Consider the following 16096-nt stretch of genomic DNA (forward strand, 5'->3'; position numbering starts at 1 on the left):
TTTAAACTGCCTCCCACTCTTAGAATATCATTTTCGTCCAAAAATACATTTAAGGTTGACAGTTTACTTTTCCTTGAAACATTCTTACCTCTTTTCAAATCTCTAATTTCTTCTTTAAACTTACCACGTTGAACTATTCGAATTAATTGATTTTCTGCCTGAATTCTTTCATCAGCCGTAATGGGCCCTGCAGTCCTTGACTGAGGGTACCTGCAATTAGCTGAAAATCTAAAAATATATGAAATAATACGAATAAGTTTTACATAGTCAATTGTGACTTTGAGAAGTTCATCGAGAAAATCATCACAATTAGTTCCGGTTACAATCATTACTAGGTTGCTCGCTGGGACATAGTCTTTCTTTAATTCGTTTGCTACTTCAACTACGTTGAATTCACTGGTCACTATGTTGTCAAGGCAGAGATCTGGGTTAAACAACCAGTCTGGACCATGCCACCAAACATCATCTTGCGCTAACACTCGTATAGACAGTCCTCGGGTTAACTTGTCTGCGGGGTTCGTCTTTCCTCTGCTGTAATTCCACTGGTCTCGATTGGTTTTCTCCTGGATCTCCCGTACGCGATTTCTCACTAACTCCTTCCATCGTAGAGGGTCTCCTTATATCCAATGAAGGCTGATTTGCGAACGCGACCAGAAGAAGATGTGGTCAGATGTAATCCAGGGAAATGCTCGTTTTAAGTATTTTGCTAATCTGGCAGAAACAAGGGCTCCCATGAGTTCGAGTCTGGGCGGACTCAATTTTTTCAATGGAGCTAGGCGGCATTTCGCCACTATGAAATTGGAGTTCACCTTCAAGTTGGTCACTTTCCTGAAGTAGGCCACACAACCATAAGCCTTTGGGCTTGCATCGGAGAAAATGTGAATTTCAACCATTGGAGTCTCTGCATCAAGGAAGTAAGGACGATGCAAAGAAATCTGAGGGATAGTTTAAGCCATGACAGAAATATCTCTTGAATGTGAGGTGGTAGTGGTTCATCCCATTTCAGCTCCCGTTCCCAGGGGTTCTGTAGTAACAACTTCATTCTGACAGTAAAAGGAATTATTATCCCCAATGGATCAAACAACATCCCACAGATGTTCAGAATTAATCGCTTTGAAAGATTACTGTCCTTCATCTTAGAAATTTGATGAATGTCTACGGTAAATTTATCGTTGATATTGTCCCAAATGAGTCCAAGAATTTTTAATGGCACACCTAATTCTTCGGATGTTTCACGACAATCAACATTAGCTTGTTTCCAAGCTTCATTTAGAATTGGGGAGTTCGTAGCCCATCTTCGAAGATTCATGCTGGCCTGACTTAGAATGTAAATCATTGCTTTGCTCAATTTTATAGCTTCGGAAACGCTTAACGTGCCAGCTGCTACGTCATCTACGTACAAATAGCTCAACATTTTACATTCTTCTTCATATTCACTTTCGAATTTTTCTAAATGCAGTTTAATAACTGCAGCAAGTAAGAATGGGCTGCATTTCACTCCAAAGAGTAACTCTTTTATACTGGAATGTTTCAATATTGTGAGGGCTGAAACCGAGATTAGGACAATCCCCTTTCATCCATAAGAATTTTAGAAATTGCCTATCTTCCTCGGCGATCCCTACTTCTAAAAAAGCGCGCTGAATATCTGCACTAAATGCAATTTTGTGTTACCTAAACCGTAACACGATTTCAAGTAAATCAGGATTTAAGTTCGGTCCGCTCTCTAAACAATCGTTTAATGATAACGCGCCTTTTCCCTTTGATGATGCGTCAAAAACAATCCTAACCTTTGTACTATCCTTCCGTTCTCGCACTACAGCATGATCTGGAAGAAAATAACCAGTTTATATTTTGGTCTAAATTCAAATCTACTCGTTCTATAATACCTTCTCTTAAGTGATCCTTAATGATGCCATCGTATTTAACAAATAATTTTTTGTTTCTATCTAATGTTTTGCTTAAACAGAATAAACGACGTTTTGCAATTTCATAATTACTGCGTAATGCCTTATTATCCTCCTTCCATAACAAACGGGTTTCGTATCTTTTGTCTTTATACGTCGTATTTTGTTGAAACGATTTTAAAGTTTCTTTATCTGAAAGAGACACTTCTTTATCCGCATTTATCCCAATCGTTTCTAATAACCACAAATCTTTTACCCTATCAAAGCTCGATTCCTCACCCTCGACGATCAAATGATTAGCAGATATCTCCTTACAATCAATTCCCATCTCCTTTCCCAGTAGCAAATATCCGAAAATACTATCAGCTGCAATCAATCTTTTACTAATCCTTATATTCCTTTCGCCTAAAATCTCTGAAATATAATCCAAACCAATCAAAACATCAATCCTCTCAGAAGTACTAACATCTGCTAACTCAATTCCCTTTTCCAACGCTATGTTTCTAACAAACTGCGATGAAGTATGAATTTTCGCTGACGTAATCATTAACAACCGCTTGTATTTTAACACACCGAGTCGGGTGTTGTACATTCCTTAACGTAATCTCCACTATATCGTTAACACGACGCTCAGCGGTTTCACTTCCGAAAGTGTGAATAGCTAGAACTTCCCTGCCCACTGTTTTCAATCCCAATTCCTCGACCACCCCTCTCAAGATGAAGGATTTATTGGCCCCGCAATCCAACATACAACGCAGGTGCGTCCTCCTCCCTCTCGGTCCGTTCACCACAGCTGAAAATGTTTGTAATAAAACCGATCCAGGGATCCTATTTTTTCTTTTATTTTGTTCGGTGCTGAAAGATATCATGGTAGAAGCGGTATTATTTTCTTTGGGGATAAAAGTCCCTTCTTCGACTGGAGGGGAAATATTCTTAGTTACGGTATCGGGTTGCGGTCCTTCGCAAATTAAGGAATTATGCGAAAAAGAACCACAGAGCTTACATTGCAGTATTTTCTTATGTGATTCTGAAAACATATAAAGCATTTTCCCTTAGCCATTAACGATTTTTTCTTTTCATTAACTGAGCAATCATGGCTCATGTGTTTTTCATTACAAAAGATACATTTTTGATTACTCATTCTGTCATCGGAAGAAGGATAATAGTTTCTTTTTGGATTAAATTTACGATTCGATTCAGTTTTATGGTGAAATGAATCAGCGTGTGTCGTTAAGGCATTCGTATGCGAAGAATATCTATTTTTGTAACCTTGATCAGGTTTGCTTCTAAATGAATACTCCTTTAAATTAGAAATTTTAGGGTTTGCTAATAATAAAGAAGCTTCCCTGCACTCTACTTCTATTCTTAAGAATTCTACTAAATTAGTGATATCAAATAATTCACCTGCCCTACGGTAACGATTATAGTTTAAATTTAATTCTTCGGGTAACTTTTGTAATATTACAGGGCACAATAGGTTTCTATAGGTACCTGTAACTACATTTAATGATTGCAACGATCTAATTTGGGTTTCTATTGCATCATACATTTTTCTTAAGCCTGTTACATTTGAGCAAGTTTTTACTGGATCAATCAATAAAAGTTTATGCATGTGAGAAGATACGATTATATCTGTTCGGCCAAATCTTTCTTTTAATAACTGTATCGACGCATCATAATTTTGCTCAGTTAATGAAAATCCCGATACAGCATTTAAGGCAATTCCACGAAGATACGTTTTTAAATAAGTAAATTTCTCAATTTTTGTTAATGAATCATTTTTATGGATTGCGACTTCAAAGGAATTCCAAAAATCTATAAATTGACTGCAATCGCCCTTCAAAGTTTGTATATTTAATTTCGGTAAATTAACACTTTGATTTCTTAAGAGGATAACATTTTCCGCATTATTTGTAACTGGACTGTTTGTCCTTATTTGTGGAATATCCCTCAAATTTTCAATTTGTCTTTCTAGTTTAGATGTTAGTTCGATTGCTTTGTCTTTGTAATCTTCGCATAACTCAATTTCTCCTTCCATTTCGCTTAAATCTATAATTATTTGAATACTCTCATCCAAGCTAATTAAATCCTTCAATTTTTCAATTTGTCTTTCTAGTTTAGATGTTAGTTCGATTGCTTTGTCTTTGTAATCTTCGCATAACTCAATTTCTCCTTCCATTTCGCTTAAATCTATAATTATTTGAATACTCTCATCCAAGCTAATTAAATCCTTCAATTTTTCAATTTGTCTTTCTAGTTTAGATGTTAGTTCGATTGCTTTGTCTTTGTAATCTTCGCATAACTCAATTTCTCCTTCCATTTCGCTTAAATCTATAATTATTTGAATACTCTCATCCAAGCTAATTAAATCCTTCCATTTTTCAGTAAGCTGAGCTTTTAAACTCACAAGCTCATTCATTTTGGTTTCTTTCGTATATTCATTACAAATTTCTCTGCCTAAGGAATTTTTTATTTTAGTTAAATGTTTCGTGAAGATATTACGTAGTCATTTCCTTTTTTTCCTTTAATCTATTAATATCCATTTTAAACGAAATAATTCAAAAAAGCTTAGAACAAATAATAAATGTGCCCATCTCTGGTTTCAGCTCCTCACTGCGCTTCCACCAAATTGCCGTGCTTTCCAAAATTATTCCAATTTCCAAATCTCAATATATCACCACAATGATCAGTCATTGTATGACAATTCCATTAATGACGAAGCAGGAGTTGAAACTTTCATAGGTTTTATTTTCACACATATATGGATACGGATATTTCTAAGCTACCACACAAACACATCACAACACAAAAGACGGGAGAGAGAGTATGTACATGTCGCCGCGTCGAATACATCTGGTTAGGGGAACAGAATTTCCCCTTTTCTCCACCGGAGGGAGTCAAAACTCTAATACTAGTCTAATTATTTGTTGGCAGTTCTTCCATCAACAGGCTGTTGGATGCGCTTTTATAATGCTCGTAAATTTCGGCTGTTGAATTAAAAGCGCGTGCGAAATGAGAAAACGAAGTTACAGCACCATGCAAGGCAATGTGAAAATTGATGTTATGTTAATGCATATAATTACTGTTTTCTTGTGAATTTGACATGCGACTCCGTGTAGGATTTCCGCAAACATACAAATAGCAATCAGATGCAAAGCTATTAAAATAATGCTCGTTACATGAATTTCCCATTTTCTGGTTTTATTCAAGGTCGGTGCATCGTTGAGAAAGCCGGGGTTTGATTGATGCCCTTAATAAAGATATTGACACTTAAGGGTCTTGATTTGAACCTCTGATTTCTCTGTCTTGTCTTCTCCTCCTACTCTGGCCCCAAATTTTGTCTCTCAGATATCAAGAGTTTCGACTTTATCGGAATATCCATCTCAGCTGTTTCATATATTAACCTGTCAAATCCAAAAGGCAATTGACTGGGTTGATCTGATCTCTGCTGTGTCGATGAAGCGTGATTAAATCCTTCACTAGTCAACTTGGTTAATCTTCTGAGCGGTTCCACTTTACATAATACTTCCCTGAAACCGAATTGGAACTGCATCATTAGCCCTTCAGCAGAAAAGCATTGCATGTTAGAGATCTGCTAAGCGAAAAAATAATTTTATTGACCTGTAACTATCCAATTCTATGTAACTATCTCCTTTTCTTTAAACTTGGGACTGGCTTTTCGAAGTGTGGATAGTAGCTCAGTTTTGGTACAGGTGAAACTACGATGTTTGATGGGAAGTTTCTTGTTGTCTATTTTCTCGTATGCAATGTATTATAATCGTCAAAAATTCGAATTCGCGTTTTCAACGAATCCCCGCTTTTTAGGTCTCCTCGAGAGGGAGAATGTATGGTCATTCAAAAACAGGGCATTAAACGGGTGAAATTTGGTGTATTTATTTCCTCCAACTTGTCGATTGCTCTCAGATTTTAAACAATATCCATTCAGTAGAAGTCTGTCTGTTCGTTTGTCTTAATATAAGTTAATAGGATAATTATGACATGAAAAATAAAGAAAGCTAGGTGAATGAATTTTAGCATAAAGATTTAACATCTAATATATATCATTTGGAACTAGATCCGTATAGGAGTTTGATCGTCTATTTTTCTGCACTTTCATAAGCATGTATAAGCGATAGCTAAAAAGCAATGACTTCAATATATGAAATCTAGTATGGGATTTTGTGGCTGCAATTGTCATTTGTATCAAAATTTGGTTTTAATGGAAAAAGAGGCGCTCTCAAGTTATACATTCGTTTTCTGGTACGTTACCGCGATTCGTCACCAAAGATCGCACTCTCATACGCTCTTTTGTTTCCCAATAGTTAACAATGCGATTGAAGAGACTGCTCTCGTTACGAGACGAGTCATTGCTCTGAAATGGCAGCGTTTGTCATTCTCTGTCACTTTGGATATGTTGCGCTTCTAAAAGTTTCCATTGGAGTCCGGTAATAAAATGTGCTCATCTCTTTTGATTTACTTCTTTATACAGGCTCTTGAGATAGTTTCGGACTTTAGCATATTTCTATTCCCCCGATTTCAGTCAAACCTTTCGTATCCTACTCTTATTTTTTGTCTGCCTTTGATTTCTTCTGTCGTCACCATGCGCCCGTTTCACAAGAGGTTACTATTAATCTTTGCTTTCATTCTTTTCATCTCTGTGTCACGGTCACATTTGGCGTTAGAATCGTTTACAGTCTTTTCACATAAATATTTTTTTTAAAAGGCCGATGAGTCTACTTGCTTCCCAAAATCTTTCTCTCTTTAAATTTCTATCCCAATTTGAAACTCAAAAATATTTTATTAAAAGAGCAATGAATGTCAATTTATGCGTAAGTGATTAAATAAAATCAATCAATATTTTAGCGACCAGATAGAATATGATTCCGTTCATATTCTATCTGGTCTGGTCTGATTTATTTGTCGTACGGCCCACTTGTAAATAAATGCAATACCAGGGCACTTGTAAATAAATGCATTTTTTAAATATTTATAAACGTTTTCAACATATAAAATATTTTATATGCAATGTTACACTGCAAATGTCCTCTTATCGACTGCGACTTCATTTTCGATAAAACTGAGAGTATCCGTTGCACCAAATAAACTCTTTAATCTCGAAACATCTCTAAAAACTATAAATTTTATCAAACAAGTTGTAATACTTTCAAATGTTTTTTTTTTTTTTTGTCTGTGTTATAAATAATTTGTAAAAAAGGATTAAAAAAATAAATATTCGAATGGCAACTCAGAGACGAATAAATCTATTTAAAAAAAATATTCATAATATGTTCATTTAGTAAAAACTGTAAAAGGTAAAATAATTTTTTTCTTTAAATAGAAACAAAGTCTATACCCAAGCAGCAAAAGATCGTTGGCCAACCATTGGCCAAGCATCGCCCCACGGAACGAGCGAGATTGGGGCGAGATCGCCTCCGATCTCGCCCCGACATTGATCTCGCCGCGCGATGGTCGCCCCGACTTGTTTTCGACGAATTCGCCGATCCTTTGGCGACTTGTTATTATCACGGGCGACGTTATACCAAGCATTTCGCGACCTGTTTTATCAATGGGCGACCCAATACCAATCATTTCCCCATGTGTTTTAACAATCGGCGACCCAATACCAATCATTTCCCCATGTGTTTTAGCAATGGGCGACCCAATACCAATCATTTCCCCATGTATTTTAGCAATGGGCAACCAAATACCAATCATTAGGCAATTTATTTCTGAACACTTGCTGGTGTCAAATTGAAATATTAGTTTAATGGTTATTCAATTTTCTCAAACTCTAGAAACTAGAGTCATAATATTTAAAACTATCATTTCAAAATTTTGTCAAAAGACTGAAAATACGAGATATTTTGAATACTTTACTTTTCTTTTTTACCTATTAATAATAGTGTTTGTTACTTATTTTGATAAATTTAAAATTCCATAAAATACTTGCTTTTGATAAAAAATTCATGGAAAATGTCATTCTAACAATTCTTCCAACTTTTTTTAACTATTATTATAGCATAGATTTTACCACAATCTTACCCTATAAAATGTTTAAATGACATTTTTTTACTGCTCTTTAAAAAAATAAACAAATGTTAAAATTATCTGAAATAATTTTAAATTTGATCCCCTGAACATCTATCTACATATAAGATTTATTTCCTTCATTCCTATTTATTTTCATTGTTTAATGGATGGGAAGAAATAACATAATCATAGTTTCAATTATATAATTAATCAGTATGATTTTAACTGATATTAGAAATTTAAAAGTAGATGTATTATATATATTGTCTATATCATCTGTTTTTAAAAGCTATTTTATAAAAATTCGAAACAGAAAAATATATAATTCTTATTAAAAAAATATTTTTTTTTTTACTATACACACTTTTATATTGCTTAATGTGAGTAATAAACAAATAATTCCTAAAGAATAATGAATAAAACACAAATTCCTATTTAAACACCCTAAAATTTAATGTATTGGTTAAAAATAGTTTGAAACACTAAATTATATAATTCCTATTATATGTTTCTTCAATAGAAAATATTTTACAAGCACAAATTAATAAGTTACTTCAAATTTCTAATATTTTCATAATTTATGTTTAGTGAGGTTTAGATTCGTAGCAAAATAACCAAATTTGATCTATGTTAAACCCCGAATATTTATCAAATATGTTTCATAAAAATTCCATATACAAAAATGTAATGCTTCTTTCAATTTTACTGATTCTATTTACTATTGACTTTACAAAATTACTTCATGAAGAAATTTTATACCTCATTATAAATTTTAGTGTTAGCTAATGTCCAATAAATAACATTTTACAAGCACAAAATAATAATTTACTTCAAATTTCTAATATTTTTTTTATTATCTATGATTAGTTTGGTTTTATGGCACAAGAATTAAATTTGATCTTTGATTAACACTGAATATTTCTCAAAAATTCCATACACAAAAATGCAGCACTTCTTTCAATTCTACAAAATTCCTTATATTTACTATTAACATGCAAAGTTACTTCAAGTTGTAGAAATTTTACACATTATAAATGTTAGTGTCAGTTGATGTCCAACATATAGCATTTTACAAGCACAAATTATTAATTTACTTCAAATTTCTAATATTTTCTTGATCTATAGTTAGTTGTTTGGTTTTGTAGTACAAGAACCAAATTTAATTAATGATTAACACTGAATATTTCACAAAAATTCCATACCCAAACATGGAACACTTCTTCCCATTATAGGAAATTTTATTTACTATTAATTTACAGAGTTACTTCATATTGCATTAATTTTAAACCTCATTATAAATGTTAGTGTATTCAATAAACAACAATTTACAAGCACAAACTTATTTCTTATTTAATAACTTACTTCAAATTTCTAATATTTTCATAATTTATGTTTAGTGAGGTTCAGATTTGTGGCAAAATAACCAAATTTGATCTATGATTAACTCTGAATATTTGAAAAATATGTTTCACAAAAATTCCATGCACAAAAATACAACACTTCTTTCACTTATACGAAATCTTATTTATTATTAACTTACAAAGTTACTTTATAGTGTAGAAATTTTATACCTCATTACAAATGTTAGTGTTAGCTAATGTCCAATTGATAACATTTTACAAGCACAAATTAACAATTTACTTCAAATTTCTAATTTTTTAAAATCTATGATTAGTTTGGTTTTGTTTCATGGCACAAGAACCAAATTTGATCTATGATTCTCTGAATATTTCACAAAAACTCCATACCTAAAAATGTAAACACTACTTTCAATTATACAAAATTTCTTTAGACAAATATTTTTTTTAATTATTATTTTCCCCTCTTTATTTTTAGGAGAAAAGAAAAACAACTATGCAAAACAATTTATTTACAAAGACCTTTATTAAATAATATTTTAGAAATACAAAGTAAAATAATAATTTACTTGAAATATTTTACTGAATTTTCTGTAATGACTTATACACCCAAGCAAAATCCTGAAACTATGACTTATAATTTACAAGAATAAATAATATTGACACAAAGTCATTTATAAAAAATTTATTTAAACTTTATTTATTATGTAATACTTGAAGAGTTTGAAATTTCTATAAATCCACACACATTTATATAAATATTATATATATGTATAACTGAATCTTCAGCTACATATAAAGAATTATACATTTATTTATACATTTCATTTTTCCTTTTTGATTACATTTGATGAACCTAGAAAACAATTATAATAGTAATTGAGATTTCGCTTCATTTAAAAGTACAAATAAAACATTTGTTGACAATTGGAGATGAGTAATTAACAAGCGAAAGTCTTATAGAACTTCATAAGCATGATATTTTTGTTCTGATACTGGACTGTGTAAGCAAACTTTATAATAATGTTTATGATAGGAAAGAAAAAAAAACTCAAACTAATGGGAGTAAAATTTATGTTACTGTTTTATGAAATGTGAAATAATTTGAAACTATTCATATAAGAGTACTCAAAAGTGCCTGCATAATCTCAAGTTTTAAAGATTTTTTTTTTTATTTTTTGAAGTTTAAAATAAATACATTCTGCTAAACTTTTTTTTAGCCTCATGTCAAAATAAAAATAATTACACAAATGTTATTTCAATACCAAAATATAAAAATGTTATTTAATACTTTATTGAACTTCTTTCATAGAAAAATTGTAAATGAAAAGGAAAATTAACTAAGCTAAATAGAATTAAAATCACTTGAATTGTCAGTCTGAAAAAATAATGAGGTTGCCATTAAAAAAAATTTATTCAAATTATATAGAAAAATAAAAGTTGTACAAAACAAAATTTATGCCTTTCTAATTAAGGAAAATAAGTTTTCAGATAAAAAAAATCAGAAATTAAAATTTACCTACTTGTTATTCAAAACTATCACATTGCAACATTTTGAAGTTTTACTACATTTTTCACGAAAAGACATTAGATATTTTGGCACTTTAACACATACATCTGATAAATCCTTGATTGCTTCCACTGCTCTGAGTAATTGCAACTGACCAGAGAGAAATTTTGTGATTTGGAATATCTTCAATTCTAAACAAGTTCTTAGGATATAAAGTGAATTGGGACATATAATTGTTTTAAATTTCCTTCTGATATTCCAAGTAGGTAGAAACCATACTCCGTCACATTAATTATAACTTCCAATATTTTGCTCTTTTTTGAAGTCAGGAATAGAAACTTGCACAGTAGTTTCCAAAAAAATAGTGAGAATTTTTTTTTTTTTTTTTTTTTTGTTTATATTTATAGATCACTTTTAAAATTTATTTTATCTTTAATTGCATTTTCAGTTTTGAAACAAAGGTTGCAAAAAATTTTTATTTCATTGAATGAGAGATGTATTTCATACTTTGCCAGGTTGTCATTTGGCATTCTATAGAATGCTTAGAAAATGTATGAAATACAAATTGTTTCATACATTACTGGCTTGTTTTAGGCATTATATACAATGCTTGGGCATTCTATAGAATACTGGATTTCATATTTTGCTGGTAATACATATAAAGAATTATACATATACTTTTCTTCAAGTTCACTCTTCTTTTTGCAGATTTGATGAACCTAAAAAACATATTCCTTAATTAGAATAATGATTGAGCTTTCACTTCTTTTAAAAGTACAAATAAAATATTTGTTGACAATTGGAGATATGTAATTAAGGAGTAAAAGTCTTATAGAACTTCATAAGTTTGATAATGTTTTCAATCTGATAATGAACTATATAGGCAAATATTATAATAATGTTTAGGACAATAGAGAAAAATAATATAAACTAATGGGTGTAAAATTTATGTTACTATTTCATGAAAGGTGAAATAATTATAAACTATTCACATAAGAGTATTGAAATATAACTACATAATTGCAAGTTTTAAAGATTTTTTTTTTTTTTTTTTTTTTTTTTTTGAAATTTACAATAAATATATTCTGCTAATCTATTTTTTTAGCCTTATGTCGAAATAAAAATAATAACACAAATGTTATTGCAAAACCAAAACATAAGAACGCAATTTAATATTTTTTTAAAACTTTTTTCATTAGAAATTGTTGTTAACAAAAGGAAACTCATTGTAAATGAAATAGAAAAATATCTGCAATAATTTAAGAACACACACACAAAAAAAGATAAGAAATAAAATCACTTGAAAAGAATACAAACAAGAAAAGAAATGATAATGGTCGCTTACGCCTAACGCTAATAATATCACGTGCAACTCCATGTTTCAGGTAAGCAACAAGTTCGAACGGCTTCAACAAAAATAAAATTTTTTATTCACTATTTAGAATAAATAATATATTATTTACAAATATATAATAATAAAAACTTTACACTTACCAAGTTTCTTGAAATGACAGTATGCGTTGCTGGTTGAATTTCAAAATCCAATACACGCCAGGTGATTCATGGGAAATTTCTAAAATATGTTCGCATAGCGCCACCTAGGAAAAGCAACTTTCCCGACATCGAGGCGACTATGGGCCGATTGCTTTGAGCCGGTCTTTTTCACTAAGTCGCCGTAGGAGTTCGCCCCGATGAAAAAGCGATCTTCAGAGGCGACAGAAAAAAATATGGTCAAAATCCGATGTCGCGCCAATGCAAAGGTGACATTGGCAAAATACGGGCGGCGTATATCAGATGGCTGCGATGCTTGGCCAATCGTTTAGCGACTTCTCTTGCTGCTTGGGATAGCTTTTAATGTATGCTAACAATAATGTTTCATAGAATTGATGGGCAAAAATTGGAGCCCAGAAACTATTCCTATGCTCAAAAGTTTTGAAATATTGTCCAAATGCAAGTGAATTCCTGCTGAACAAGCAATGGTTATCATTTAACTCATTAGACACGCTTTATTCCGTTCACATACGCAGAGGGATTTCATTCGCGTCGGTCGTGACTGCGGGCTTTCGAGACTTTTGGTACCGCGACGATGAAGCATCCTCTCATAATCAAGACAACATATTCAAGTGATCATTTTGTCTTCCTGTTACTCTTTCCTCTTATAAAGAATTTGCTTAAAGAGGAAATTCTATTGAAGGGCACTGAAAAAAAGGAAGTTTTTAACCAGCATTTGTGTGAACGATTCATAAAATGACGCATGATATTTTCTGCGAAGGAAACACCCAATTATAAGCAGCTCTATCCCTTATAGAATTTTTTATACGTTGTACTATTTGTGAAATTTTACTTCTATTTATTTCATTTTTTTATTTCAGCTCGTTGCAAATTTACAATCAAAGGAATATGCAAAGTCGATTTGGGAACAAATATCAGATGATACTACCTTTCCCAGCTCCTACTACAAACCGGAAATGGAGGCAAGCTTCGATGATGGCACGGCTCATGTCTCCGTTCTGGCAGCGAATGGAGATGCGGTCTCCGTCACCAGCACCATCAACACATAGTAGGGTTTCTTCTTTATGCTTACAAAATCTCTCGAGGCGATTCACAAAGAAATTAACTGTGGTGATTGTATTGGACACCCGATTCCATCTAATAACCGTCTTATTAGTGACCTTGGTTCATATGTTAAATCCGCCGGTTCAAATGTCTCACCTTGGCTCAGAAGTTCGAAGAAAGGGGACCAATTCTTGTCTCATCCTCTTTATCTGATCCGTTTTAAGAGATAATGTCTGTCCCAAATAGTCCTCGTCTTCTTTCAAAATGGAATATAAATATAACTGAACTAAATCCCACAGAAATATCCATCCATTCAAATTTTGTTGTCCGATTTGACTTTTTATTCAAAACCAAGAAACTGGCCATGCCTGTTTGGGAACTCTCGATGTAATGGGATGCCTCGTAGTTGATTATGTAACTTTTAATATATGTATGCGCAACTGCCTGCTTTCCTTGCAGAAAAGGGGTTAATTTGGTCTCTGTATTTAATTCGATTTTCTCGCTTCTCATATTCTTTTTTTTTTTTTCTTTCTTTTTTTTTTTTGCCTCTAGGGGGGGGGATTTAATGTGGTAAATGTAAGCAATAAATAATGTAGGAAGAAGTGAAACACTAAATATTAGTGGATATAATCATTGCAATATGGGGAAAAGATTGTTTAGAAAGAGGAAGAATTGTGAGACACAGTGAACAAATGGCATGTTCGACTCAGTATGCAGTCTAGCCTAGAATGAGTTTAGTTTTGTATGTTTTGAAATAAATACATAATTAGCTTTGAAATTTAGTGAAAATCTAACATCTAATTTGTGTTTTTTTTTAATGCAAATCAGCTTATAAAATTGAATGAAAGAAGTATGCAGCAAAAATTTCAAATTATTATATTTTGCATTTTCATTTATAATTTTAAAAAATGTGCTTGTGTATATATATATATATATATATATATATATATATATATATATATATATATATATATATATATATAATGATATTTTAATTCTAATTTCAATTTAATTAATTTCCAAGATTTTATCTTAATTTAGCCCATAATAACTTCATTCTAAAATATTCTCTTATTTCGTGATCCAATTCCACTTTCGGTTTAATTAATCCCTTTGTAAAAATAATGCGCCATCAGTACTACGTATCAAATGAAAGTGATATCTTCTGTACCCTTCAAAAGGTGTCAAAGGTCACACGTGTATTGAATTGGCGCGTGGCCGGAAATCCTATGTTATATAAGGCTAGTGATCATCTGTTTGGCCTTTTTTTTCCTTTTCTTACTTCTGTGTGCCGCGCTGCGTTTTCTTATATATAATCATGCATGCCACTCGGAATAGAATAAAACGTAATTAAAAATACCGTCTCTTCACTGTTTCGAACCTGCATTCTACTTCAATCAAAATATGCTATATATATATATATATATATATATATATATATATATATATATATATATATATATATATATACACACACACACACATAAGCATATGTTTTAAAATATGTATAATTTTATTAGCAGAGGCCGAAGAGAGAGAAGACACGTTCGTATTTTAAGTTTCGCTTTTCTTCCATCCCGGGAGATATAATTTATGTACAAGCAGAAGCGACGAGCACATCAACACAGAACAACACTAGAGCGAAAAGAGGAAAAGCTAGTGAAATATTTATCCCCATGATTATATACTGTGAGATTTTGATAGAGATTTCTTTACACGTGTCGATTTAGGTAGGGGAATTATAGGGATCTTTTGAAAGAATGTGTTAGATCGACAAATTTTTATCCCTTCACTCGGTGTTTGGGAACTTGTCAATGTCACCAATTTTACAGAGCTTCTGTTGCATTAATTAAATAAAAAAGGTAGAATTGGATCAGAAAATAAGAGAACATTTTAGAAAGAAGTTAATATGGGCTAAATTAAGGTAAAACTTTGAGAATTATTTAGGGTTTAATTTAGATTTAAAAGTATCATTTCATATATATATCCTGAAAATTGGATAGAATGAAAAAATCTTATGAGAAAATGTGTATGCATTTTTATTATTATAATTACCATTTAGTTTTTAGTAGGATTGTCTTAATACTCGGTTTCTCTGTATCAAGTGCAGATTAATGCTAATACGCGTACAAAACGCAAACAAGTCTTTTCCCCCATTTGAATGAAACCAGTTACTCGGGGAGAGTAAATTCATGTACTTAAGTGAAGTTTCGTTTTACTTGATATCTAGTTTTGCAATATCAGGAGTAGATTGATATGGATACGTGATTGTATATGATAATTTTACATTTGATACATCCGGTAACTGCCTGGATTTGTCCTCAATAGGTATTAAAACACTATCTTAATAGATATTAGTATTAGAAACTTTAGCCTTCAGTCTAATTGCCCATAATGTTGGTAATTAATTGCGCTTTGTTTTTTAAAACATTATTAAACAGAACTTATTTGGTACTTAAAGAACTGATAGCAAGAACTTAAATTTATTTTTGATTTTTTAGCTATTTTTTCATGCATTCATATAGTAAATATTTTTAGTTTTAAAACCAAACTATTTTCTTTTTAACCTATTCAGACATGAAGTTAATAACAATATAAATACCTTTTCATGGTTTCTACATACATACATACTGTGCTATCAAAAATCATAGAAAAAAACAATTTCTGAAACTGATATTTTAGATGACTTTTAATTTAAGGTGCATGTATGTGGGCCTCAGATCTCAACGAAGTACGGA

The 16096-nt window shown here is 31.6% G+C and overlaps 1 protein-coding gene across 2 annotated transcripts in view; it reads left to right on the plus strand.

Moving 5' to 3' along the window:
* Positions 1-16096, plus strand: part of LOC129965446 (scoloptoxin SSD14-like) — a 123118-nt gene that overhangs the window by 83872 nt on the left and 23150 nt on the right. For both annotated transcript variants that reach the window (XM_056079315.1, XM_056079316.1), the window contains exon 8: positions 13175-13362. In XM_056079315.1, coding sequence (XP_055935290.1) covers positions 13175-13362 — 188 coding nt within the window. The remainder of the gene's footprint in view (positions 1-13174; positions 13363-16096) is intronic.

This window comes from Argiope bruennichi, chromosome 4, assembly GCF_947563725.1.
Source record: "Argiope bruennichi chromosome 4, qqArgBrue1.1, whole genome shotgun sequence".
NCBI classification, from domain to species: Eukaryota; Metazoa; Arthropoda; class Arachnida; order Araneae; family Araneidae; genus Argiope; species Argiope bruennichi.